Source organism: Castanea sativa, chromosome 10 (assembly GCF_040712315.1).
Source record: "Castanea sativa cultivar Marrone di Chiusa Pesio chromosome 10, ASM4071231v1".
In the NCBI taxonomy this organism is placed as follows: Eukaryota; Viridiplantae; Streptophyta; class Magnoliopsida; order Fagales; family Fagaceae; genus Castanea; species Castanea sativa.
Window position 1 is genome coordinate 28,142,248 of NC_134022.1, and position 24,184 is coordinate 28,166,431.

At 35.5% G+C, this 24,184-nt stretch overlaps 4 protein-coding genes across 4 annotated transcripts; 1 reads left to right on the forward strand and 3 right to left on the reverse strand.

Annotated features, from left to right (window-relative positions):
• Positions 1-2,813: 2,813 nt before the first annotated feature.
• On the reverse strand, positions 2,814-3,763 carry LOC142612341 (uncharacterized). The gene is made up of 2 exons (XM_075784444.1): positions 3,328-3,763; positions 2,814-3,190 (listed from the first exon to the last, which is right to left on the reverse strand). The coding sequence occupies exons 1-2, from the start codon at positions 3,761-3,763 to the stop codon at positions 2,814-2,816; spliced, it is 813 nt and encodes a 270-aa protein (XP_075640559.1).
• Positions 3,764-5,556: 1,793 nt separating this feature from the next.
• Positions 5,557-6,114, reverse strand: LOC142612342 (uncharacterized). Its single transcript, XM_075784445.1, has one exon. The coding sequence runs from the start codon at positions 6,112-6,114 to the stop codon at positions 5,557-5,559; it is 558 nt and encodes a 185-aa protein (XP_075640560.1).
• A 5,530-nt stretch (positions 6,115-11,644) lies between these two features.
• Positions 11,645-21,910, forward strand: LOC142613425 (potassium channel KAT3). The gene is made up of 13 exons (XM_075785787.1): positions 11,645-11,981; positions 14,224-14,439; positions 15,301-15,462; positions 15,577-15,634; positions 15,749-16,066; positions 16,522-16,761; positions 17,256-17,354; positions 17,443-17,475; positions 18,917-19,102; positions 19,511-19,588; positions 20,550-20,619; positions 20,801-20,953; positions 21,548-21,910. The coding sequence occupies exons 1-13, from the start codon at positions 11,800-11,802 to the stop codon at positions 21,649-21,651; spliced, it is 1,899 nt and encodes a 632-aa protein (XP_075641902.1). The 5' UTR covers positions 11,645-11,799; the 3' UTR covers positions 21,652-21,910.
• LOC142613426 (uncharacterized) lies at positions 18,223-23,896 on the reverse strand. Its single transcript, XM_075785788.1, has 4 exons — positions 23,639-23,896; positions 22,746-22,797; positions 21,910-22,065; positions 18,223-18,582 (listed from the first exon to the last, which is right to left on the reverse strand). Exons 1-3 carry the CDS (start codon positions 23,718-23,720, stop codon positions 21,915-21,917), a joined length of 285 nt encoding a protein of 94 aa, XP_075641903.1. The 5' UTR covers positions 23,721-23,896; the 3' UTR covers positions 18,223-18,582; positions 21,910-21,914.
• Between the last annotated feature and the right edge of the window lie 288 nt (positions 23,897-24,184).

Below are 24,184 nucleotides of genomic sequence, written 5' to 3' on the forward strand. Positions count from 1 at the left end.
GTGGTAGAGATGGCAGCCAAGTTGGAGGAGGTTGAGCTCAGATTAGCTAGGGCCAAGAGCATAAATTCGGCCAGAGATAAGGAAATTGCTGAGTTGAAGGCCGCCCTCGAGGAGAGTGAGAACAAATGGTATAACGCGGGTTTCGCAGATGTCGAGAACTTGACTGAGCCGATCATGTTCCAATCTCGACTGTACGGGTTTGGTGAAGGATGGATGGCTGCAGCTCTGGCCATATGAGTGCTTGAAGACTCACCTTTCAGAAATCTCGACTAGATCCCTTACCCGGAACCCCCTCCTCCAGTTCAGAACCCCATAGATGCTGAAGAAGAAGATACCCTAAGTATGAGGGAATTGGTGCAAGAGATTGACTCCCATGCTAAGCTGATTGATCTTGAGATCACTAGTGACACAAACGTCGTGTAGAGTTCAACTCAACATCAGCTTCCAGACCCCAATGTCCAATCGGCCGTGGATGTTACTCCAGTTAAGCCAGACCAGCCGCGAGACCCCATCACTTGAAAAAAGAAAATAATTTATTTATTTCCATTGCTATTTCCCTTTATTTGCTTTACTTTAATTTACTTATGGTCATCGAGATGTAGTGACGAGACAGATTTATCTCGGTTTAGAGAACTAATACTTTAACTCTTTGATAAATACTTAATGCTACCATGGCTTGTTGAACTTGAATTATTTTAGATTATTTCCTTTTCTCTATTCTATTTACACGGCTTTGTAGTGGTTGGTATTTTATACTTTATAAAGTTTTCTTGGCTAGATTTCCGTATTAGGAAATGAGATAAGGTTTCCACCTATTCGGTGACCAAGGTCGAATTGAATCCAGGTTTCCATCCTTAGGAAAATTTTGACTATAAGGTTTTCACCTGGTCGGTGACCAGGATCAAATCGAGCCAAGGCTTCAGTCCTTAGAAAGTTTTAAGTATAAGGTTTCCATCTGGTCGGTGGCCAGGATCGAACTGAGCCAAGGTTTCTGTCCTTACAATATTTCAAGTGTAAGGTTACCACCTTGTTGGTGATCGAGATCGAACCGAGCGAAGGTTTCTCTCCTTAGAATATTTCAAGTACAAGGTTTCCACCTGGTCAGTGACGGGGATTGAACCGAGCCAAGGTTTCTGTCCGTAGAATATTTCAAGTACAAGGTTTCTACCTGGTCGGTGACGGGGATTGAACCGAGCCAAGGTTTTAGTCCTTAGAATATTTCATAATTAGTTTCAAGCAGCAAATTCCAAACATTGCGTATATATACATTATCGTTCACATGTCAGTTCATACACAATCCAAATCCTTATGCCTTACATAGTTAATGATAAAACTTTCTTAAATTTTGAACATTCCATGGCCAAGGAAGCGGTCTTTCCTCCATGTCTTCAAGATAGTATGCACTTGATCTAGCTATAGCGGTGACTCTATACAGGCCTTCCCAATACGGAGCTAGCTTCCCGGCATTAATATCCCGTGCACTCCCCACTGCTTTCCGTAACACAAGATCACAGGCACCAAACTCCCTTGTCTTCAGGTCCTTGTTATACTGTCGAGCCAGCTTCTGCTGATAATTTGCTAAGCAAATAGTTGCTGCTTCTTGGCGCTCCTCTAACAAATCTAATTGCTTTAACATTAATTTTCATTCTTGACTGAGGAAAAATTCGAGATCCTTGAGCTACACAAACTTATTTCTACCGGTATTACCCCCTCTGCCCCATATGTCAAGGAGTAAGGGGTCTCACCTGTTGATCTTCTTGGGGTCGTTCGGTATGCCTATAGAACGTTCAGCAACTCCTCTGTCCACCTTCCCTTGGTCGTTTCCAGCCTTTTCTTCAAACCATTAACAATTACTTTGTTCGTCGCTTTGATTTGACTGTTGCTTTAGGGGTATGCCGAGGCTGAATATCTATTCTTGATGCTGAGGTCGTTACAGTATTTGCGGAAAGCTTTACTATCAAATTGCAACCCATTATTTAACACTAGGGATTCCAGCACTCCAAACCTTGTCATTATGTTTTTCCACACAAATTTCATGACATCCACATCTTGAATATTAGCTAGTGCTTCGGCTTCGACCCACTTAGTGAAATAATCCACTGCCACCAAGACAAACCTTCTGTTCCCTGTAGCTCGGGGAAATGGGCCAATGATGTCTAGCCCCCACTGTGTGAACGACCATGGATTACTAATGAGATTCAAACTTCCTGTAGGTTGATGTATCAATGCGGCATGCTTCTGACACTGCTCGCACCTTCGGACATAGTCGACAGCATCTCTCTACATTTTGAGCCACCAAAATCCTTGAGTCATTGCTCGGTGAGCCAACGACCGTCCTCCGACATGATTGCCGCATGCTCTTTCATGGAGCTCGGTTAAGAGCTCATCAACTTTGTTGGGATGGAGGTATAATAGGTAGGGTACCTTGAAAGATCTCCAGTACAATCTGTGATCTTTAGATAGCCGAAACCGAGCAGAAACTCTACTTACCCTTTCAGCCTCTTTCCCTTCACTTGGTAGACGATTTTCAGCCAAAAATTCAATAATTGGGTCCATCCAACATGGCTCAGATACCGTAATGGCCGAGACATTCACTTTTATATTAATACTGGACTCCTTCACCACTTCCACTTTGATCAATGCGGCACCTCCTCGGTCAGTGATGATGCCAAAGTTGCTAAGGAATCCACATGTCTATTCTGCCCTCAGGAAATTTGAACTAACCTCACCTTCTGACACTTACTCATTGTTTGCTTTACTAGCCTCAAGTAACCAATCATTCGAGGATCTTTGGCCTCAAAGCTACCTTCAACCTAACTAACAACCAGCCGAGAATCCGAATACACTTCTAGATCGGTCGCTCCAAGGCTAAGAGCAGCTCTTACTCCAGCGAGTAAGGCTTCATATTTGGCTTTGTTGTTTGACACCTTAAAGCCCAACGTGAAAGAATGTTCCACTCTTATTCCCTCCAGTGTCACTATAAAAATTCCAGCCCCCACTCCTATTGCATTGGACTCACCGTCCATGAATACCCTCCAAGGCCAAGCGTCCACATTGCATACAATTCCTGACTCCTTTTGTGGGGTGAACTCTGCGACGAAATCTATAAGAACTTGACTTTTGACCGAGCTTCTGGGCTTGTACCATATATCAAATGAACCAAGTCTGGTTCCCCATTTGGCAATCCAACCTGTGAAGTCGGATCTCTTAAACAAGGATTGCAATGGATACTCGGTCAACACATGCATCGTATGGGCTTGAAAGTAATAGGGCAACTTTATAGTTGCATGCATTAACGCCAATGCCAACTTTTCTAGGGGTAAATACCTTGTCTCCGTATCAACCAAGGTCTTACTAATGTAATAGATTGGCTTTTGGATTCCTTATCTCTCAACAATACCGTGCTTACTGCGTGCTCAGACACTAACAAATACATAAACAAATCTTCACCTGCCTCCGGGGCAGACAATATCGGTGCACTTACCAGATACTTCTGTAGATCCTGAAAAGCCTTCTCACACTTCTCGATCCACTGAAAGCCTCTCCACTTTTTCGGCAACTGGTAAAATGGACAGCACTGATCAACAGATTTTGAAACAAGTCGGTTTAGCACAACCAACATCCCGGTCAACACTTGCACCTTTTTTGGATTACTCGGTGGCTTGAGTCGCTCTATGGCACTTATTTGATCGGGATTCACTTCTTTCCATGGTGGGTGATCATGTACCCAAGGAATTTGCCAGCCCCTACACCGAAAATTCATTTATTGGCATTGATACGCAACTTGTGCCGCCTATGTACTTCAAATATATCTGCGAGAACACCAACGTGCCCCTGATTTTCCTTGCTCTTCGCCACCATGTCATCAATGTAGACTTCTACCATATTGTCGATCTTCTCTCTAAACATTCTGGTCGTCATCCTTTGATAGGTGGCACCTACATTCTTTAAGCCGAATTGCATTACTGTGTAGTGGTAGTTAGCTTCAGGGGAGTTAAATGACATTTTCTCTTGGTCCTCTACGGCCAGAGCAATCTGGTGATAGCCCTGAAAAGCATATAGAAAACTCATCCTAGGGTGTTCGTACGTGGCGTCCACTAACTGATCAATCTTCGGCACAAGGAAGGGATCTTTTAGGCACGCTCGGTTGAGGTTGGTAAAGTCCACACATACCCTCCACTTACCGTTCTTCTTCTTCACTACCACAGTATTGGATAGCCATTTCGGGAAAAAAGACTTCTTTTATCGCCCCGGCTTCTTTCAACTTTTTAACCTCCTGTTTAATAGCTTCAATGTGCTCTTTAGCCAACCTCCTTGGCTACTACTTTTTAGGCGAGAATGATGGGTCCACATTGAGTTTGTGGGTTATAACTTTTGGATCCACTCTGGGTACTTTGTAAGGACTCCATGCAAAAATGTCCAGATTCTGGACTAGCAACAATAACAGGTTCACCCGATCCTCATGCTTCATACTTGTTCCTACTTGAAAGCTCCTATTTTCATAAGGCAGTATGCCCTAATCAGGTCCTCAGCACTGTCAGCCCCCTGGACCTCTTGGGGCTCCTGTAATTGCTACAAAGAGACCTCTTCGACATATTCTTTTTGCTTTATCTCTCGGTTTACGACCACTACTAAACACTATCTCACTGCCTGTTGATCCCCTCTCATTATTGCGACACCATGGTCAGTATGAAACTTCACCTTAACATGCAAAGTGGACGGGACCGCCCCTATTGCATGAATCCATGGCCTACCGAGTATAGTCGTATAAAGAGAAAATGAACCGACCACAATGAAATTTACCATTACCTCTTTTCCTTTCGTGTTCACAGGAAGTGAGATCTGTCCTTCAAGGACCACCATTCGGCCATCGAATCCCACCAAAGGTGTGTCATATTTGGACAAATCTTCAGTCTTCAAACCCAGCCCTATAAACATATCAAGATACATCACTTCAACCCCACTTCCTTGGTCCACTAACACCCTTTTAACTATAAAACCATTTATCTGAGCAGTAACCATGAGCACATCATCGTGTGGCTAGGTTGTTCCTTCTAAATCATCATCGTTAAATGCAATCGACTCCCGAGAAGTCTTCATTCTCTTTCCCGGTGGTCGGTCTGCTGACACCACGGTCAACACCCCTTTCGTTGAGTTATTGAGGTGCCCATTAAGGCTACATGAATAACTTCTATCACTCCCAACAGGGGTGGAAGTGTGTTACCCTTGGCCTCGTGGTTTGCCTGGTTTTGCCACTCCTAGGCTCCATGACAAATTCTTTCAGATGCCCTGACTTCACTAGTTTCTCTAAGTGGTCCTTCAATATCCTGCATTGCTCGGTGGTGTGCCCCTTGTCCCAATGGTAAGTATAATACAACTTCTGATTTCTTCTCAATGGGTCACCCCCCATTTTTCTCGGCCACCGAAAGTAAGGCTTGTTTTTTATTCGTTCCAGAATCTTATGTACGGGTTCCTTAAATGCCACATTGACCTCCCTTGTCTGGACATTAGGTTCTTGGATTCTCAACTCCCTCCTAGGCCTTAGCTGGAAGCCCCTTACCGAGACTCCTTTAAATATTGCGACGTGGTTGGTGCCTTCCCTTTACTTTGTTGTCGATCATCTTCCAGCTTTTTATATTCCTCAATACGCCTCATAAGTTGTCTCATATCCTTGGGGGGTCTCATCGTCAACGATTCTCGTAACTCCGAGTCCTCCGGTAAACCCAACCTAAAAGTACTTGCAACAACTTTCTCATTACCCCCTCCGATCTCATTATACAACTCCCAGTACCTATTAGCATAGCTCCGAGGAGTCTCCCTTGCTCCCATCTTCATAGAGAGCAATACGTCTACTGGCTGTGGTACTCGGCTACAAGTCATGAACTGAACTCCGAACTCCTGAATTAGCTCTCCAAAATTGTGAATTGATCCCTTCCTTAACCCATTAAACCACCTTAAAGTAGTGGGCTCGAGGCTAGAAGGAAACACTTTACACATCAACACGTCATTTTGATTGTATAGAGACATCATTTGGATATAATGACTGACATACTCTATGGGATCTGTCTTCCCATCATAAGAGATGAATGGTGATCTGCTAAATGTGCTCGGCATCTAAGCTCATTCTATCTTGTCTGAGAATGGTGATCGAGTCGCTCTATGTAGCGCATGGCTCATAGCATCCATTGTGGCATTTTGAGGTCTACGCCGTTTAGGGAAAACCGAGTCCTTGTCAATGAAATCTTGTGACCTGTCTTTAGACTGACGGGAACCAGATTGGTGGGATACTTCTCCATGACTACCCCTCACACTTACCAATCCTTCAAGAAACTCATCGCGGTCCCTTCTTTGGCACTTGCCCCGTACCTCCAACTCCAGGTCCCTTACCATTCTGCACAAGCGCTCTAATTCCTGATCCTTCCTATCATGTTGCTCTTGCTCAAGGACTTCGGACACTGATCGATATATTTGCAACGATCCCTCTCCTAAACTAGAGCATTCCTCATCCCGTTCGTGTCTCCAGTCTTCATTCCTCTTATACCTCCTTTCTCGCAAACTGGAACTCCAAGATGACCCTCCTGACCCATTATTGGCGTAGCTTGCTAAGCGATGGTCAAACATGCCTAGTCAACTGAACCTCGAAGGAACTACATCTGAGTAGGATATTCCCACAGACAGCGCCAATTGTGTGTACCAAATTTTCCACTGAAGGCTTAACCTAGTAATTGGACTCATAATTTACTTGTTTTGGTGGGTTTTTGAGTATCCTACAATGGGTAGCTCCTGGGCGGGTTCACTTAAGTGCCTGGTACAATAGCTAGCATCTCTCACCGAAAACTTTTCCTTGTATGCTCAGCTATCGTCCCAATCTCTCATCTCAAATGTCTAACCCTTTTCTCCTCTTTCCTTCGTATATTTATAGCTTGAAGATAGTGGGTTGAATCATGATTGCCCTCTGGCACCACTCATGTTGGTGGGGCCCAATTCAATTATTCCTGACAAGGATATGCTTTGTTGGAAATAGGAGTTGGGACGTTGGAACTAGTGCTGGACACTAAAAGTTGCTCGGCAGCGGAGTCCCCTGAGGCACTTCCAGCATGCCGAGGTATGACCGAGCAGCAACAGTATTGAATATGAAGACCGTCTTGCTGTGCACTGAATTCCCAAATGATGGGCTAACGCCTTTGGGCCACCCAAGGTTAATCATGAGGAATGGTGGGCCCATGGCCAGGTACTATTCATAGTCTAATTTGAATTTGGGCTCGGGGGGAAATGGGCCTTTTGTCGTATGCCGTACATGTAAAATTTACACAATTTTGTCTAAAAATGACTCACATCAATCAGTGTATAATTATGTAAAGTTACAAATTTGTTACAGTAACCGTATAAATTTATAGTTTTATATTGACACTATTCACTTTGCATGCAATTTTTTTTATTCTTTCTTTATATATCCTGATGATGAAGTTAGGAAGAGAGTGAATATGATTGTTGTGTGTAAAGAAAGAGAAACAATTAAAAAAAAAAATCAAGAAAACTTAATATTGTTATGAATGTAGTGTAAAAAAAAATAGATAATCTGATGTGAGGTGTTTTAAAAAGTGAGAACGTAAAATAGAAAAAGTAAGTCCTTATACTAAAATAGACATGAATTTTTGCACAAATTGATGTAAATGAACTGGGCAGGCCATTGGTCTTCCACTATCCTCACGAAAAAATAGGATCCTCTTTGTCCTCCTATGGTCATATTATTGCAAAGTAACATTCGTTGCATTACAAGACTAAAATGCATACTGATCATTCCATCTTTGATGTTATATGTGTAGCAGTCAGATGCCTTCTCGTGTACTAATAACTTGCAGTATGTTTACATAATTTCTTCTTTGACGTGAACAGGATAACAAAAATGAAGGAAAATACAGTTTCAAATTGACAGCGAGAAATGCATCCTATTTATGATTTTAGATACGGCAATGGATGGAAGGATGAAATTGATGGAAATGTTAAAATCTAAAGACTAAAATGACAATTCATCCAAACTTAAAAGGTGTAATTAGTAATATTGCACACATAATGCATCTAATTTGATTGTAGTTTAAGGACACAACTCTCGTTTAAGAAATTAATGTGGCTATGTATTTTGAAAACCTAACCGTTAGATTTGCATATTCTTTATATCTTTAAAATTCAAGTTTCAATAAAATAGGTATTAATACTTATATTTGGAAATAATAAAAAAAATGTTACAATTCTAAACTTATATAATAATTTAAACTTAATGTAACATGTTACATGTTTTCATGGAATGAGAGTATACTTTTTCTTTAATATTCTTAGATATGTTCAAATTTGTCAATCGGTATTTTTTTTTAAGTCCTTTTAATAACATCTTTTTCATTTATATATAAATTTTTTTTGATGCATTGATAAGTTTCTTTTTGGCTTTTAATTTGGACGGATTTGTTCCTCCTGATATTGATAAATTTGTGATATCTGATTTATTAGCTGCTAAATAAAATTATGTTGAATTGCTTCCTTTTATATATATATATATATATATATATATCGTTGTTGAATTCAAAAAACATTATATGTTCCATTACATAAATCTTATAAAAATATAAAATACTTTTAAATAACATGTACTATTTAACTTACAAATTTTATATTATATTCTTATAAAATAATTATATTACATTTTTGCATTGCATAGGTTTGTGACTAGTTAGTTGAAATTTTAAGGAGGAAGTATGTCCATTTTATTTATCCTCCTTGAAAGAGACCGACCTAGGTGGGAGGCCAACACCCCACCCCCCCGGTCCAATTTTTTAGTTATTTTATATTTCATTTTTGTAGTTGGGCCTCCCTTCTCCCTAATCAGTCTAACTAGCCTAATCCAAAACAGCAACTATCCAACCTAAAAATTTAATAAAAACAATAAAAATATTCACAATGATGATTATATTTTAACAAAAAAAAAAAAAACTATTTTACCACTGAAGAACAAAAAAATTATGTGTTATTGGAGAAGTTAAAGCTAAATTTTTTGCAATTACAGTAAACTAATATAAATACCAGTTGACTGTAGTAAGTTGTTAAAAATAAAATACATTATTTTATTAAGATTATATCTCTTCATTTGATTATAAAACTCAAATTCTCACTCTTCCTTATTATTTTAATATGTTGTTTATGTTACTGTAAAGTGAGGTAATAAAATAGAAAAAATAGTTTTTTGAGATATTAAAAACTAAAATTTTTAGCACAATCACTGTGAATGCTCTAACTTAAAAAAAAAAAAATCCTAACTAACTTAGTATTAAATTTTTTGTTTTTTTTTGTTTTTGTTGGTAAATGTCTATTTGAAGTTTTTTTTTTTATACTCCGGCCCTATTAGCTTAAAATCTTAGATCCGTCCCTGATTCTTGGAGATAAATTCGTAAGCCCAAGCATATATAGTTTGAAAAGTCTTGACATCAATTCGAGTATAAAATCTTCTAAAAAGAAATCGAGTCACAAATGAAAAGACTAGAACAACTTATCTGATTCTTTCGCATATAATAATATGTCATAGTCACGCCATGAGCTCTTGAAAATTTAAAAAACAGTCGCAAATGAAAGAGCTTAAGACAGAATAAAAAAAGTTATTTTCAAATTTCAGCTAGTATCAGTTTATATATCTACACCCCATCAGCCAAAGTAGGAGGCAAAGAATGAGAATCATCTTTGAGCTTTTCCCTTTAAACAAATGCCTAGTAGCACTAATTAAAATTTACATCTGATAGGCTTGCTGAATTGTCATTGTTGAGTCTAGGACTTAGGTTGGCAAACCGTGATCAATAAAGTTTTTATGTATTAATCTTAGAAGTGTTTATATATATATATATATATATATATATATATATATATATATATATATATATTTGAGTGGATTCGGAGTTATGTTGGGTAAGGGTAATAAATAACAATAGTAAATTCTACCAGGGAGTAGCAAACTAGAATAGTGTTATTTAGTTTGTCAAAGTTCGATCCAGTTAATGGATTTGTTTTCCTTATGGTTGCTAGGTTTTACCCTCCCCTAGTTGTTCACAATTTCACAAATCATTATTTTAATATATATATATATATATATATATATATAAATTTCATTCTATATTTAAACCGTCTATTAAAATCTTTGCCTAGCATATTTTCTTTAAATGGTTGAATATATAATTCTATATACAAACACAATATATATATATATATATATTTTTTTTGTTGAGAAAGTCAAACACAATATACTAGAATGTATAGTTTTATATACAACTACAACCCTAATAAATTCCTATTATAAAAAATCGTATTATATTAAACTTTCCTGTGCATTACATGCACGTCTTAATACTAACTAGTATAACTCTTAATTGTGTGTGTGTGTTAAAATCAAATTACACACGGTATAACTCTTATTATTAATTACACAACCTTATAAATTTTGATTGAATAATTTTTGAAAATTTCATCATAAGGATACATGTTCTCTAACATAAGCCAAATTTCATATCAGTAAGATCTTATTTATTATTGACCCATAAACTCAGCTTTTATTCATAATTTTAAAATTTTAAAAAATTTGAAATTTAAACATTTTGTAGATGAAATATCTATTAATCTTTGATTGTCTTGAATTTTGGAAGAAAGGAGGATATACATAAAATTTTCAATAATGGATTTTTCAAAATACAAATTTAATAAAAAAAATTATTAAGTAGTGAGTGTAGTCTAGTATTGCTAAATTTTAGCATAAGATATAATTTGCACCAAAGTTGTCGTAGCCTACACTTATGCTATGTTATTAAAAAGAGTTTAATGGGAATAAAATGCATTTATTTCTATTTATTGATCATATAGGCGGTGTTTCTCAAAAAAAAAAAAAATATATATATATATATATATATAGGCGGTCCACTAGTTATTTTTGTAAAAGGAATTTTTATAATTAATTTTAAAAATATTATTTGGGAAACAATTGATTGGTGTATTTATGGTATTTTTGTTCAAGAGACTTGTAACTCAACTGACACCTCATGGTATTTCCAAATTTAGTTACTTTGACAACAATATTTAAGAACATATACACTGAATAATTAATAAAATTGTGTCCTTAGCTTAGTGGAAACAATTAAATATCTATCAATTCACTAAAGAAAAATAGTTGTATTCTTATCTATATATATTAATTATAACAATTTACATTTTTTTTTCAATGAGGTGAAATACAATAAAAATTAATTTTCAAAATATTATAACATATAATGAGTATTATATGAGTAATAGAAATAATTTATTATTAAAAATTTCTGAACTTATAACATATATGTGCATCACGAGAATAGTAGTGAAAATCTGATAATCGGATGGTTATAACGTGTGCTAAAACCTGTATATGAGGTGTTTCTGACATATATATTCTTAAAAAAAAAAAAAAAAAAAAAAAATTTCTGACTTTGAGATTTGGCAACCTATCTGTAGTATCTTAGTCTGTGATCAATATTCTATTAAAATTAAATCATCACTGCAAAGAAATCAGAATAATTAAATATACAACACCAAATAATAATATGCAACTATGAAAGCTGTTTGCCACCTTCCCTATATTATTCTAATGAGCTCAAAGACTTCCACAGACAAGAAGCTAAAGCATTTTAATACTTAACAAGGCCTAAGAAAACAAGAACATTCTCTCTCTCTCTCAGAGTGAGTTTTTGTGTTTGTGTGCGCGCGACTTGTAGAGAAACTCCGGTGAGGAATCCAAGGATGTCATCAGAAACAAGGCCTCCTGTACCGCCTTTGCAATTTTATAGGCACTCAAGTAGTCATGAAAGCAAGAATTTGAACTCACTATCTAGCAGCCTGTTACCAGCTTTTGGAACAGTCGTGGATGAAGGATACTTGCAGCTCAAGAAATATGTTATTGCTCCCTACGATCGTAGATACAGGTGATTTTGCCTTCTTCTGTTTTTTGATTTGCTTTCAGTACCCAAGAAGTTTCTCTTCTTTGGTGCAAATTAAAAAAATACAAATAAAAAAGATCGAAGAAGAATAAAGTGCATAGGATTAGGATGGTGTTTTCATTTTCAAATTTCAATGTCTGTAGTCTAGTCCAGTCTAGTAATGGTTCTTTCTTGAATACTTGTGTTTATTTTTGAGTTTTGTGTAAGGGAGGAGGTAACTCCAGTCTAGAATTATTTGCATCATGTTTTTTATCTTGAAAACAAAGACTTTGTCGCTTAGTGTTTAAAAAGAGACATAGAGAAAGGCAGAATTTCCAGTACAAGTTCCCTAAAATGTGGTGGGCGGTGTTAGACTTGCTTAAACTAAGAATAACCTCTGAAATTTAAAGCCTGTATAAAAAGGTTTCTAGGTAATAATAATCCTTTAAGGAAATTTCTTTTTAGAGTTAAAACAGCCAAGACTTCAGAGTCCAGTAACGATGCCTTCTGTTTTGTTGGATCTAGTTTATGTAATGTATAAGGGAAAAACAAAGAAACTGATGATAACTGGTGTTGGAATAGAAAAGAAAGATCAAAGAGTGACAGAGAAGAAGAAATTACAGAAACTATAATAGAATTCAATGGTGGCTCCAAGATATATTTTTAGGAGAGTCAATAAGAAGATGCATTTTGGGTAAAAAAATAAATCTTATAGTCTACGTGATTTTTTTATTACAAAATGCTATATTTACAAAATTTTCATAATACTTTTCTAATAATTTTAGGTATAAGTTGTTATTAGTTATAATTTAAACTCACTACTGAAAGTACTTTTTTTTTTTTCCAACAATAACAACCAGTAACAATCTGTTACTTAAGATTTGTTATGAAAATATTATGAACATAACATTTCTCATATAAGATAAACTATAAGTTTAATGCATATTGTTTATTAATACGATTTTTTTATAACAGTTTTTTAATATGATGAAGATACTAATTATTGTTGCTAAGATTATATCTTGGAAATCATCTATTGTTTTTAAAAACAATAAACATATGAATTATTGTTGTTAAGCAAACTCCAAGCGAGATCTAAATATAATAAACTTTTATGTATTAGTTTATTTCAAATTTTTTAAGATCTAAATGGTTTTTTTTTTTTTTTTTTAATTTAAGTAGAATAAATTTATACTTTTGTTGTTAGGCTTACTGTTCTATATTTTAGGTAAAATTGGTTTGATATTGAGTTTTTTTTTTTTTTTTTTTTTTTTTTTTTTTTTTTTTAAGACCAAGATAATCATAATCAAGTTCATTTCAACTAGACTTTAAAAAAATTTAGGTCTAGGGGTTCAAAATTTTATTTTAGGAGGGTTAGAATATAAATTAAAAAATTATATATAAATTTTTTTTTTTTTGCCAGCTCAGGTGGTTCATTTGAACTGTTCCTAGAGCCGCCCATAATAGTATTGACTTGTTTAAACTATAAAATAAAGAGTGTGCATTGAATATGACATATATATGAGTAGTATTATACAACTATACAAGTACTAGAATCTATACCATTATCAATTAAGTCCAAGGGCACAGAAAATTTCTTAACACCCTCTTTTTGTGTGTGTGTTGTGTTGGGTAAATGAGGTGAGTAACAATTTTGGGTGAGAGTGGGTGTGAAAACTTCTGTGAAATTTTCTTTTTTGAGTCAATTTTGGGTAGTTGTAGCAGAACTGGCATATAGATGTAATAAATACCTAGTAATGCAATGCAAGTATGCAACTATAGAAAAACCAACAGTACACAAGCTATTCAAAATTGGGGCCTTACTATTCTTACAACCAGAAACCTGAAAACTCTTTTGGAAAGCTTAATCAGATGCACATGCAATTCTAGCAGCAAGAACTCCTGCATAGGATGAATTCAAGTCTCAAACCCAAGACTCTCACAAGAAGTGAGACACTTTATGTTATCGTGACTGTGGCGGTATTAAAATATAGCAATGGAATGAGATCTATATATTATAATAAGGAGGATATATATTTCAAATACATAAGATACTTTCTCGACTTAGTAGAGTTTTAAATTCCATTTTACCACAGTTTTTTGACAAAAAAATTACATAAATTAATGGACCCATTAATTTCCAAGCCAACCCCAAGTTCCAACTCAATTCATATTTAGTCACTTAACTTAGTCATAATTTTGTAAATGGATAATTTAAATAATTGTAGTGTGACATCATATCATGCAGGTGGTGGCAGACATTTTTGGTGGTGTTAGTCATATACTCCGCATGGGCATCACCTTTTGAGCTAGCTTTTAGAAAAGTCGCAACCGGCTCACTCATGCCCGTGGATTTAGTTGTAGATGCTTTCTTTGCCATCGATATAATCATAAATTTCTTTGTGGCTTACTTGGATAAGTCAACCTATCTCCTTGTAGATGATCACAAGAAGATCGCCCTAAGGTACCCTGCTACTCTCCTAAGTCCTAAGTGATTTTTGGTGTTCTGATAATTAACATAAGCTCCAATCCAAACTACAAAGAATTTATTATTAAATTTACATATGCCTAATACAATTTTTACAACATAAACCTTAAAAATTAATTTTAATTTTTAAACATATAGAAGAAAAAAAATCAAGTAATTGATTTATTATGTTGATATGGCGCTAATTACATTTATTATATATCATGTCAAATTATAAGCATTATATAGTGAAATTGATATATTATTGAAACTTCAAGTCATGATTTTTAAAAAGTATTGTACTTTGTCAAATAATTTCAGAAGTTCTGTATTTAGTAATAGTTATATATATAAATAATAATTTAAAAAAAAAGAGTAAATTCTAGCCAATCCGCTCCCACATTAATTTCTTTTTAATGATAAATAAGTATATAATAAAGAAGAAGAAAAAAAGGGAAGGGCCCTAAACCATCTCCAACTTCTAAATCTAGACAATCTAGCGCCCAAGAAGGAAGAGAGGAGATAGAGATAAGTCCATCCCAATTACAAAAGACAGCCCATCGGACCATATTATGAGACAAAAAATTTACATTCCGAGGAACAAAAATGAAATCCTAGGTTAATGTTAGTACATGCAAATGAGAAAACTAACTAGAATCAATTTGATCTCAATATGCAAATGAGTAAACTAAAAAAAAAAAAAAAAAATTGACCTTCTCATTGAGGGCAGCCAAACAAGCCCGCAGCAAATAGCTAACAAGATAATTATTTCCACTTATTAGTTTTTTTTTTTTTTTTTTTCGGTGGAACACTTCTTATTAGTTAGTTACTTTACAAGATTTGTTTCCTCTTGATCAGATACGTCAGAAAATTATGGCTCCCCATGGACATAGCCTCAACCCTGCCCTTTCCGTTAATATACAGAATCTTCACCGGCAGAATGCATTATGGTGAGATCTTTGGCTTCCTCAACATGCTTCGCCTCTGGCGACTTCGGCGTGTCAGTGAACTCTTCACAAGGTACATTACTCTCTAACTGTTTCCATGGACACAAATTGACAAGCTCTATTAATAAAACATCAAGCAGCAATAGCAACTTTTTATCTGATAAAGCACTTTCATATCTTTTTCCAGGCTAGAGAAAGATACACGTTTCAGCTACTTTTGGACAAGATACTGTAAGCTGATATGTGTAAGCATTCGATTTAAACTATTGCTCCCATCTTTTTTCTTATATTATGCATACTTCACTGGAAGGAAAAAACTTCTTAACACTTCATTAAGAAATTTAAGTAATTTATCACAGGTAACACTATTCGCAGTGCACTCAGCTGGGTGCTTCTATTACTGGCTTGCCATCCATCATCAATCATTAAAGAATACATGGATTGGAACAGAGGTCCCGGATTTTGAACAAAGGAGCATCTGGGTGGGCTACACCTATTCCATGTACTGGTCCCTTGTCACCCTCAGCACAGTTGGCTATGGAGACCTTCATGCAGTGAATACAGCGGAGAAGATTTTTAATATGTTTTACATGCTATTCAACATAGGCCTCACAGCTTATCTGATTGGCAATATGACAAATCTCATTGTCCACAGCACTGTCCGAACGTTTTCCATGGTAGAGTCGACCCTGCCCTGTTTAAAGTAGATTATTTTCTTCTTCTTTTATAATTATTAATTTTATTTTAACCAATTACAACAAATCGGCAAAGTGCACATCCAAACACACATCTACTAACTTTAACCAGAAATGAAAATGAATTTATAACTTGCACTCACTAGACCAAAAGAATTGATAAACATCTTTTAGAAGCACTACTCATACATGCCTGTCCATATGAATATCAAATCATTATAAACTTCTTGTAAAAACAATAACCTAAACATGCACACACCTCAGACTATTCCCATGGAAATAAGCCAAACAGGTAAAGCAAAACTCTTACCACATCTTGTTTTGTAAAATTGATTGGAATGCTCAATTCTCCAAATAGTGCCACCTCATATATGCATTTTGATCTAAGCAAAACAAACTATTTGACATATTTTTAACTTATACTGTTTGCTTCACAGAGAGATGCCATCAATGAGATATTGCAATATGCAAGCAAGAGTAGACTCCCAGAAAACCTGAGAGAGCAAATGCTGGCACACATGCAACTAAAATTCAAGACAGCGGAGCTAAAGCAGGAAGAAGTGCTAGGGGACCTGCCCAAGGCAATAAGATCCAGCATTGCCCAGCACCTTTTCCGCAGAACTGTTGAAAACGTGTACCTATTCAATGGAGTCTCAGACGACCTCATTATACAGTTGGTAATTTTTTTGGGGGTTTTTTGTGCCATGTTGATTAATAATATTATTAATAGGGTCCGGTTAATATGTGTACTAAAGGCACATATTAAGCCATTTATTTTTGAAAACATTTTATAAGGAATTGAAAAACACTGTAAAACTTTTTCAATTCCCAATAAAACTTTTTCCAAAAATGGTAACTATTGTGTGCCTTATAGCACACGTTAGTAAAATCCTTATTAAAAATACCAGTAGAAGTAATAATAGTCTTACTGAAAATGACCTATCAATAGGAAAAGACAGGACGTAAATCAAAGGTGTTAGCATGAATACTACATAACATTGAAGCTTGGTTATGACCATACCATATGTCCACATCATCTTATAGTAAAACCATAGAATGGAAGTACTGTCACCATCGATACAAAATTACAGTACTATATATGTAGAAAAAGCAATCTTTACTTCTTCAAAGCTGTTAAATCAGTATTATCTGATAGCTTTTCTTCTCACAGGTGTCAGAGATGAAAGCAGAATATTTTCCACCTAAAGTGGATATTATCTTACAAAATGAAATACCAACAGATTTCTACATCTTAGTATCAGGAGCAGTGGTCTCTCTCTCTCTCTCTCTCGTCTCTTCTTGCATTCTCATTCTATGCAATCTCATATGCAAAATCCGAATTGTATCTGAAACTGCAGGACATGCTGACATACAAGAATGGAATGGAGCAGGTATGCTTGAGCAACTCTACATTAAATAAAATCCCAATTTACTACTCACACTGATATTCCTACTTCTATTTAACTAATCCAGAAGATAGTGGGGAGGTAAGAGTATTGAAACTGACTTGGAAAATAAATAGTTTTACTGCTATAATAAGTTTTCAAGTTGAAAAAAATTGTCAGCAGATGACACCTACCCCTTGTTAGAGCAAGGTGATGGGGGAGGTTGTGGGTTCACAACCAAGGGGAAAGAAAAGACAATGTTTAAGAAATCAACATAAATCAGTGAAAAATGGAAGACGATGGCTGGGTAACACCAAAGGACTTAACCCAACTTATTTATCCACCATAAAGCAAAAGTATTAGTATTAGTAGTTAGTACTGAAAAAGATGGCAATAACACTACGATCACAATGTGGGAACTCTAAATTTGTAAACTTTAATACATTGGTGGTGGTGAATATAGATACTCCTGCATAGTTTAGGCCTATGATTCAAAACCATCTTTGCAGTCCAACATACATAGCTGAGAGAAAAAGAATTGTAAAAAAAAAAAAAAGAAAGACAACCAAGAGGGTAACAGATTCATAGTTTAATGTGTAGATACTCCTGCATAGTTTAGGCCTATGATTCAAAACCATCTTTGCAGTGCAACATACATAGCTGAGAGAACAAGAATTGTAAAAAAAAAAGAAAAAAAAAAGAAAAAGAAAGACAACCAAGAGGGTAACAGATTCACAGTTTAATGTGTAGATGTAGAGCAAGACAAAAGTAATTTTCCTGGAAATTCTACCACTTGTACATTCTAATCATTACATATAGCAGTAATTTCATTCATATGACATCGTAGTGAACCAAAGAATATTTAGAAAAGTAAAGGGGAAGTCACATGTTTACTTTGCACAAACCAAGAATTTTGGGAAATCATCATCATGAGATCTGTTTTGCACTTGATGCGAAGGGTGAATCAAAACTTGCAAAACATAGCATTTGACAGACTGCTAATAGCTCAGACTGTATCTACAAGAAGATGCATAAAGCCAAAATAGAATGAAAGTCCATACTTTCTCTACAAAACAGATTGATTTTTCTCTTCTATACACTTCCGACAACAACCTGCAATGGAAAATTAATAAAAGGTTCAATAATTAACTGTGAATTATTTCCATAACTTGTAGAAGAGTTTCATCTCAAATATCAACATTGTACACGCATAAGATTGAGCAGAAAAAAAAAAAATAAATTACCATATAGAAGTAATACTAATACAGCAGGTGAGTTCCCTAATGATCATCCCCATCCCCCCCAGAAAAAAGAAAAGAAAAGCCTGTCCTCCCCGCATCTCATAAATAAAGAAGGAAAAGATGTTGCAGGGGAGATTCTGCCATGCCTATTGCAAGACATAACACATTTTTTTATGTTATTTACCAAACTCATACGAGTTTTTCAGTTTTTGTCAATACTAGGATCGGCAGACATGGCAGGAGAAATTGGGGTAATTTTCAACATCCCACAACCATTTACAGTGCGAACTAGGAGGCTGTCTCAGGTCATTAGAATCAGTCATCATGATTTCAAGCAATTGGTGCAGCCACATAATGAAGATGGAAAGAAAATTGTCTCCAACTTCATTCAGGTTTGGAAAATTGTGATCTCTTCTATTCTTAGCTTTAATCTGACTTACCATTTAATGAAGAAATTAAAAGAGAATAAACATCACAAAAGAAGTTATAATGAAAGTTACTTCTCACTGGAAAATGCCCACATTGGGCCTAACAAAGTTGAAACAACTTTTAAACAAGCACATGTAACGCTACTTTGATTTTGACACAGCACAAGAACCATCATGGTTTGATAAGAATATAAAGCAAGACCTTCTTCTTGTATAGATATTATGAGCTGGAAAAACATCATTTTCAACCATGACCTTTTGTGTTGGAAACATAGCTAGTAGCTGGAAAATTTATTGTTTCTTTCCTTCTTGAGATTTTTATAACTCACTCTGATATCATATGTATTTGTTTATACTGATACTTTCACTCAGAATTTGAGGGGTTTGAAAAAAGAGGTGCTACAGGAAATACCATATCTAACAGAATTGCTGGGTGACACGACAACAGAGGTATATATCTTCACCTTTCAGGTAGAAATTGATAATTTCCTAGGAATATATCTTGCCTAGGATCTAAGATTACAAAGATCCAAAAACTCCCAAGTAAAATAGTGGAGGAAAAGCCCTTGTGGCTCTTGTCCAATTAAAAAGAGAACTGAGAAATAAAGACTTCAATTCAATCACTATGAGCACATTTCCTTTATAAGTCCAATCATTTTTCTCCATTCAAATACACCACATGAGATAAAGTGGAATAGTATTCCAAATAATGCTACCCCAATACATCCTAAAAAGATTTTTCCAATACAACATGATGGGTTGATATTTTGTTTGAAATATGTAATATAGTTGGAATATGCTCAAGATAGTTAATACATGCCCATAGGACATATGAACTACTACTCATCTTGTCCAATACAGATAAGCCCACACAGTCCACATGATCATTTTTCTACATACATACACACATGTCTGCAAACATTGGATAATGATTTGAGTGAATTATTTATGTACGTATAGAGTCAAATATCAAGAGATATATATCTCTTCTTCTAGTATAACACAATGGCATTTCCAGTTTGCAAATAGACCAGGAAAAATATTTATGAAAATTATATCATTTTAACCCTATGCTGGGAATATTTCCATAGAAAAAGTAAGAGAGGAAAGGAAGGTTGCAATGAGGGGAAAAAGGAAACCCTTAGGTTGAACAAACTTATGAACCTTGGTTCCATGCATGCCTACTTGAAAACATATTTCAAACAGGTAAGAAAACCTTTACGGCACACAGACACAGTATGTGTACAATGAGATCCTAGATATTCACAAACATGTCATCTTCTGATCTTCTTCTCATTCATATGACAAATATTTCCCGAAATGTCCCATCATTTACCTGACCTTATCATAAATTTAAGGAATGCAAGTTCTTAAATAGTAGCTAATAAAAATCCCTGCATGTTCTTTGCAGCATACAGCACCAAATGAGGGCAATGAAAATTGTGAACAATTGAGTAATCAAGAAAATCCAAATGCGTTAGGTAACTTGAAGCTCATTCCTGTTTTTGGTGGTCGTGGTGGGGGGATGTGACCATATGGTACCCTATGAACCCCACAAAGTTTCAATCCAATATGGTTATAGATTTTTCTTAAATAAATGGTACTATAAGAACATCTAGCAATTTGTCAACTTTAGTATGATTTGAGCTATTTTTTTTTCAGGAGCACAAGAAATTTCTAAAACAGTATCAAGCACATTTCCTACAAGGGTGATAGTCCATGGACATCCTCCAAATGAAAATGCAATGAAAGACAACATGATGGGAAAGCTTATAAATCTGCCTGAATCAGTAGAAGATCTTTTCAGATTAACAGGTATTACCATGTTTGAGATGTATACCTCCAAAAAATTCCATTTATTGGTAAGCTATGCATGCCGGCGGCGTTTGAACCCACGCCCTTACCTTCCATCCACACTTGTGAGAGGAGGAAGCGCTGTCGGAGCCATAATTCATTGGCATGCATACCTCCAAAAGATGCTCAAATGCTAGCATTTTTTTTTTCCAGAATAGTTTTGGAAGACATGCTAAAGGACTTAACCTTACTACCAAGATATTATGAAATATCCTTAACAAAAAGAACACAAATCCAAATTACACCTTAAATGTTTCACCCAAAGACTAGAGGAATTTCCACATAGAATTAGATTAATGAGATCTCGAGACTCAATTATGGAAGGCTTACTGGTTTACTGATTTAACATGTGGCCAAATTATTTAGACAGCAAAAGTTATTACACTGATACAAGTTACTCATAAAATGGGAGTACTAATCATTCCCAACAAAATTTAACTTTTCCAACCCTTGCTCTATGTCAATTTATTGATGCATAATTTGTATGTATAGATGAGGGAGGAATCCCCATAATGATGTAATACATTGAAACTGTCTCAAATTATGTCAATGCAGAGAAAAAATTTGGCAAAAGGGGAAGTACAATTCTCATGGCTGATGGATCAGAAGTGGAAGAATTGAGTGCTTTAAGAGAGAATGATCACTTGTTTATCTTTTGAAGACCAAGATGATATTTAACCAAATGTCAATGCAGATAATCCTTTGCTATGGGCAAGTGATGATTTCAACCATCTTCCAAGTATTTTTGCGCATGATAGAGTCATAAATAACGAGGGGAAAAATAGATGTTAAGCATGAAATGTGGTGAGAATATCCTCTTATGTAAAAACATGTGTCTTGAAACTCATGGTATTTATAAAAATCATATATTTCACTAAGGCACAAAGGGTTACCAGTGTAAAAACAGTAGAGCTTACAGTTTCTAATCTCTGTTGTCAAGCATGCCTAAGACAGTGTAAGCAGCTTTCTGAAATCGCTGCTTCTCTTCCTCCAAAATTCTCTTCCTCTCAAGAGCAGAATCTTTGCACTTCTCTATCTCTTCCATTATTCCAGCAGAGTTTTGATCAACTTCACTGCAGGGAGTTTGTCAAGGAAAAAACAAGTAGAGGTGACAAATTGTCAGCATATTGTTTTTAACAAAAAGGAATAGTATACTAGAATAGAATTAACATATCCAATCCTTCATTGAGTAAACTGTTTTCTGGGTAACCAAAAGGGCAAAGATATAGTGTGTGTGTGCGCGCGCGCGCGCGAGAGAGACTACAGAATGGTCAGATATTAACAAAAAATGACCAAAAAAACCTGGAGAAGAAGAAGAAGCTTTGGGTTTGTTTTGCATGCAATATAGGAGACCATAAAAGATGTTATACATAGTTAGCAAATAAGAAGCAAAGGAAGTGAGGTGGGAAAAGACAAAATGTGATAAAATTATACCTGTAGAATCTATATAAATAAATTTTTTTTTGTGTTGTGTCAACATTAGCATAGTCATTGTCAAAGACAACCAAAACTGTGATAACAGATGCTAAAGTAACCTCTGGCGTAGTAGCTGTGTTCGGAAAAAGAATACCACAAAGAATATAATGCAAAAGTTTTTGATTTACACGGAGGAGGAACAACAGCAGCAACAATGTGATAGACAAAGAATATGAAAGTAGTGATAAGTAAAGTGAGTAATTGGCTCGAAAAAGTGTGCATTGTAGTGACAAGAAGCAATATTTCTAAAAATTTATAGTACTAATTATGAACTCACTTAATCATTTTAAGCATGTTCTCCATTGCCCCTTGGAGTTGTTGTGACAAATCTGCATTCGTTAAAAGAAACACGAGGTATTAAGAAAATTTTAGGAATCTTATATTATCATCAAAATGAGAGCAAATTGATAATTCCAAACTATTATAATACGTTTCGTCATCTATCATATAAACTAGTGCAAATTCCATTCATTGAGAAAGAGAATCTTCCAAAATGTGACATGATCAACTATTTCTCAAACAACAATAGCCTCGAATCCAACAAGGTACAACCCCTCAGGTTCACCAAATCAATAAGAATCCGAGGAGTAAAATAATAGTTCGGTAAAAATGTTGCAGAAGTTAGATATACAGAAGATTATGCTTAGTTTAAATTAGTTTCAGCTTTAAAACAACACTAATTTATCAAGCATTAATGTAAAATTGGCAGGATCTTTAATAATCTTGGTGTGATAACTCTCATTTTCCCAATATGAACAAAATGCACATAAAATACAGGAAATATGTGAGCCAGAGTTAGCTTCAACGAATAAAAAAACTGTTTGGCGATTTTGAAAGCATTTTTGTTTCTTTTTCCTGAGCAGAACTGAAATCATCATTTGCTTTGTTATGCTTTCAAAAGCAATAAAATAACAAAAAAGTACTTCCAAACGAGGCCTAAAAAGTCGGGGTAAATCACACAAATGAAATTACAAAATTCGGACAATTAGAAATCGAATTCTCACATTAATCACATATTTCACAGCGATTAATCGAGTACATTACGGAAATTTTGAAAAAACGTACAATAGAGATAGTTAACGTAAACAGATGCAGTGAGAATAGATTTTCTCAGATCACAGAATATAACAAAGATGGATAGCGAGAGAGAGAGAGAGAGAAGAGATTGACCGTAGACGAGAGATGAGAGCTGAGATTCAGGTTCCGGCGCAGGAAGGAGTTGAACATCGGAGTGAGATGGTGAGGCCGCCATTGCTTTGCTTTGAGAGAGAGAGAGAGAGAGATAGCAATTTGGGAATTATGGGCGGGAATGGATGAGAATTTGGGAGGGAAGGACGAAGGGACAGTTATGGGTGCGACTGTGCGAGTGGAGTGGATGTATATTTGAAATGACAATAAATATTTTTTGTACTGGTAACTTTTTTTTTGTTGTTGTTGTTGTTGTTGTTGTTGTTGCTGCTGTTGTTGTGAAACCTTTATAAGCAGAGGGCAAAATTTTTTAAATAACTACAAAACTCAAACAATATCATTAGTAAGCAAATGTTTGAAACAAATTTGGTTTCTAACAAATCGAGTCCGATGGACTCGATTTTACTGTAGCAAATCGAGTTCTAAAGACTCGATTTTCATGAGATGCGTTGCTGATGTGGAGAAAAAAATCCACGTGGAAATCGAGTCTCTAAGACTCGATTTCCCTCAGAAAATACCACCACTAAC

What these genes read in the sequence shown, in the direction of transcription:
- LOC142613426 (XM_075785788.1), bottom strand. Translation starts at nt 23,720, where the DNA reads ATGGCGGCCTCACCATCTCACTCCGATGTTCAACTCCTTCCTGCGCCG. An exon ending in GCTCTCATCTCTCGTCTACG is followed by an intron (nt 22,798 to 23,638) that starts GTCAATCTCTTC and finishes TAACGAATGCAG; the next exon opens with ATTTGTCACAACAACTCCAA. An exon ending in AACATGCTTAAAATGATTAA is followed by an intron (nt 22,066 to 22,745) that starts GTGAGTTCATAA and finishes AACTCCCTGCAG; the next exon opens with TGAAGTTGATCAAAACTCTG.
- LOC142612342 (XM_075784445.1), bottom strand. Translation starts at nt 6,114, where the DNA reads ATGCCGAGCACATTTAGCAGATCACCATTCATCTCTTATGATGGGAAG.
- LOC142613425 (XM_075785787.1), top strand. Translation starts at nt 11,800, where the DNA reads ATGTCATCAGAAACAAGGCCTCCTGTACCGCCTTTGCAATTTTATAGG. An exon ending in ACGACCTCATTATACAGTTG is followed by an intron (nt 16,762 to 17,255) that starts GTAATTTTTTTG and finishes TTCTTCTCACAG; the next exon opens with GTGTCAGAGATGAAAGCAGA. An exon ending in TCTTAGTATCAGGAGCAGTG is followed by an intron (nt 17,355 to 17,442) that starts GTCTCTCTCTCT and finishes CTGAAACTGCAG; the next exon opens with GACATGCTGACATACAAGAA.
- LOC142612341 (XM_075784444.1), bottom strand. Translation starts at nt 3,763, where the DNA reads ATGAATTTTCGGTGTAGGGGCTGGCAAATTCCTTGGGTACATGATCAC. An exon ending in TTGGTTGATACGGAGACAAG is followed by an intron (nt 3,191 to 3,327) that starts GTATTTACCCCT and finishes CCGACTTCACAG; the next exon opens with GTTGGATTGCCAAATGGGGA.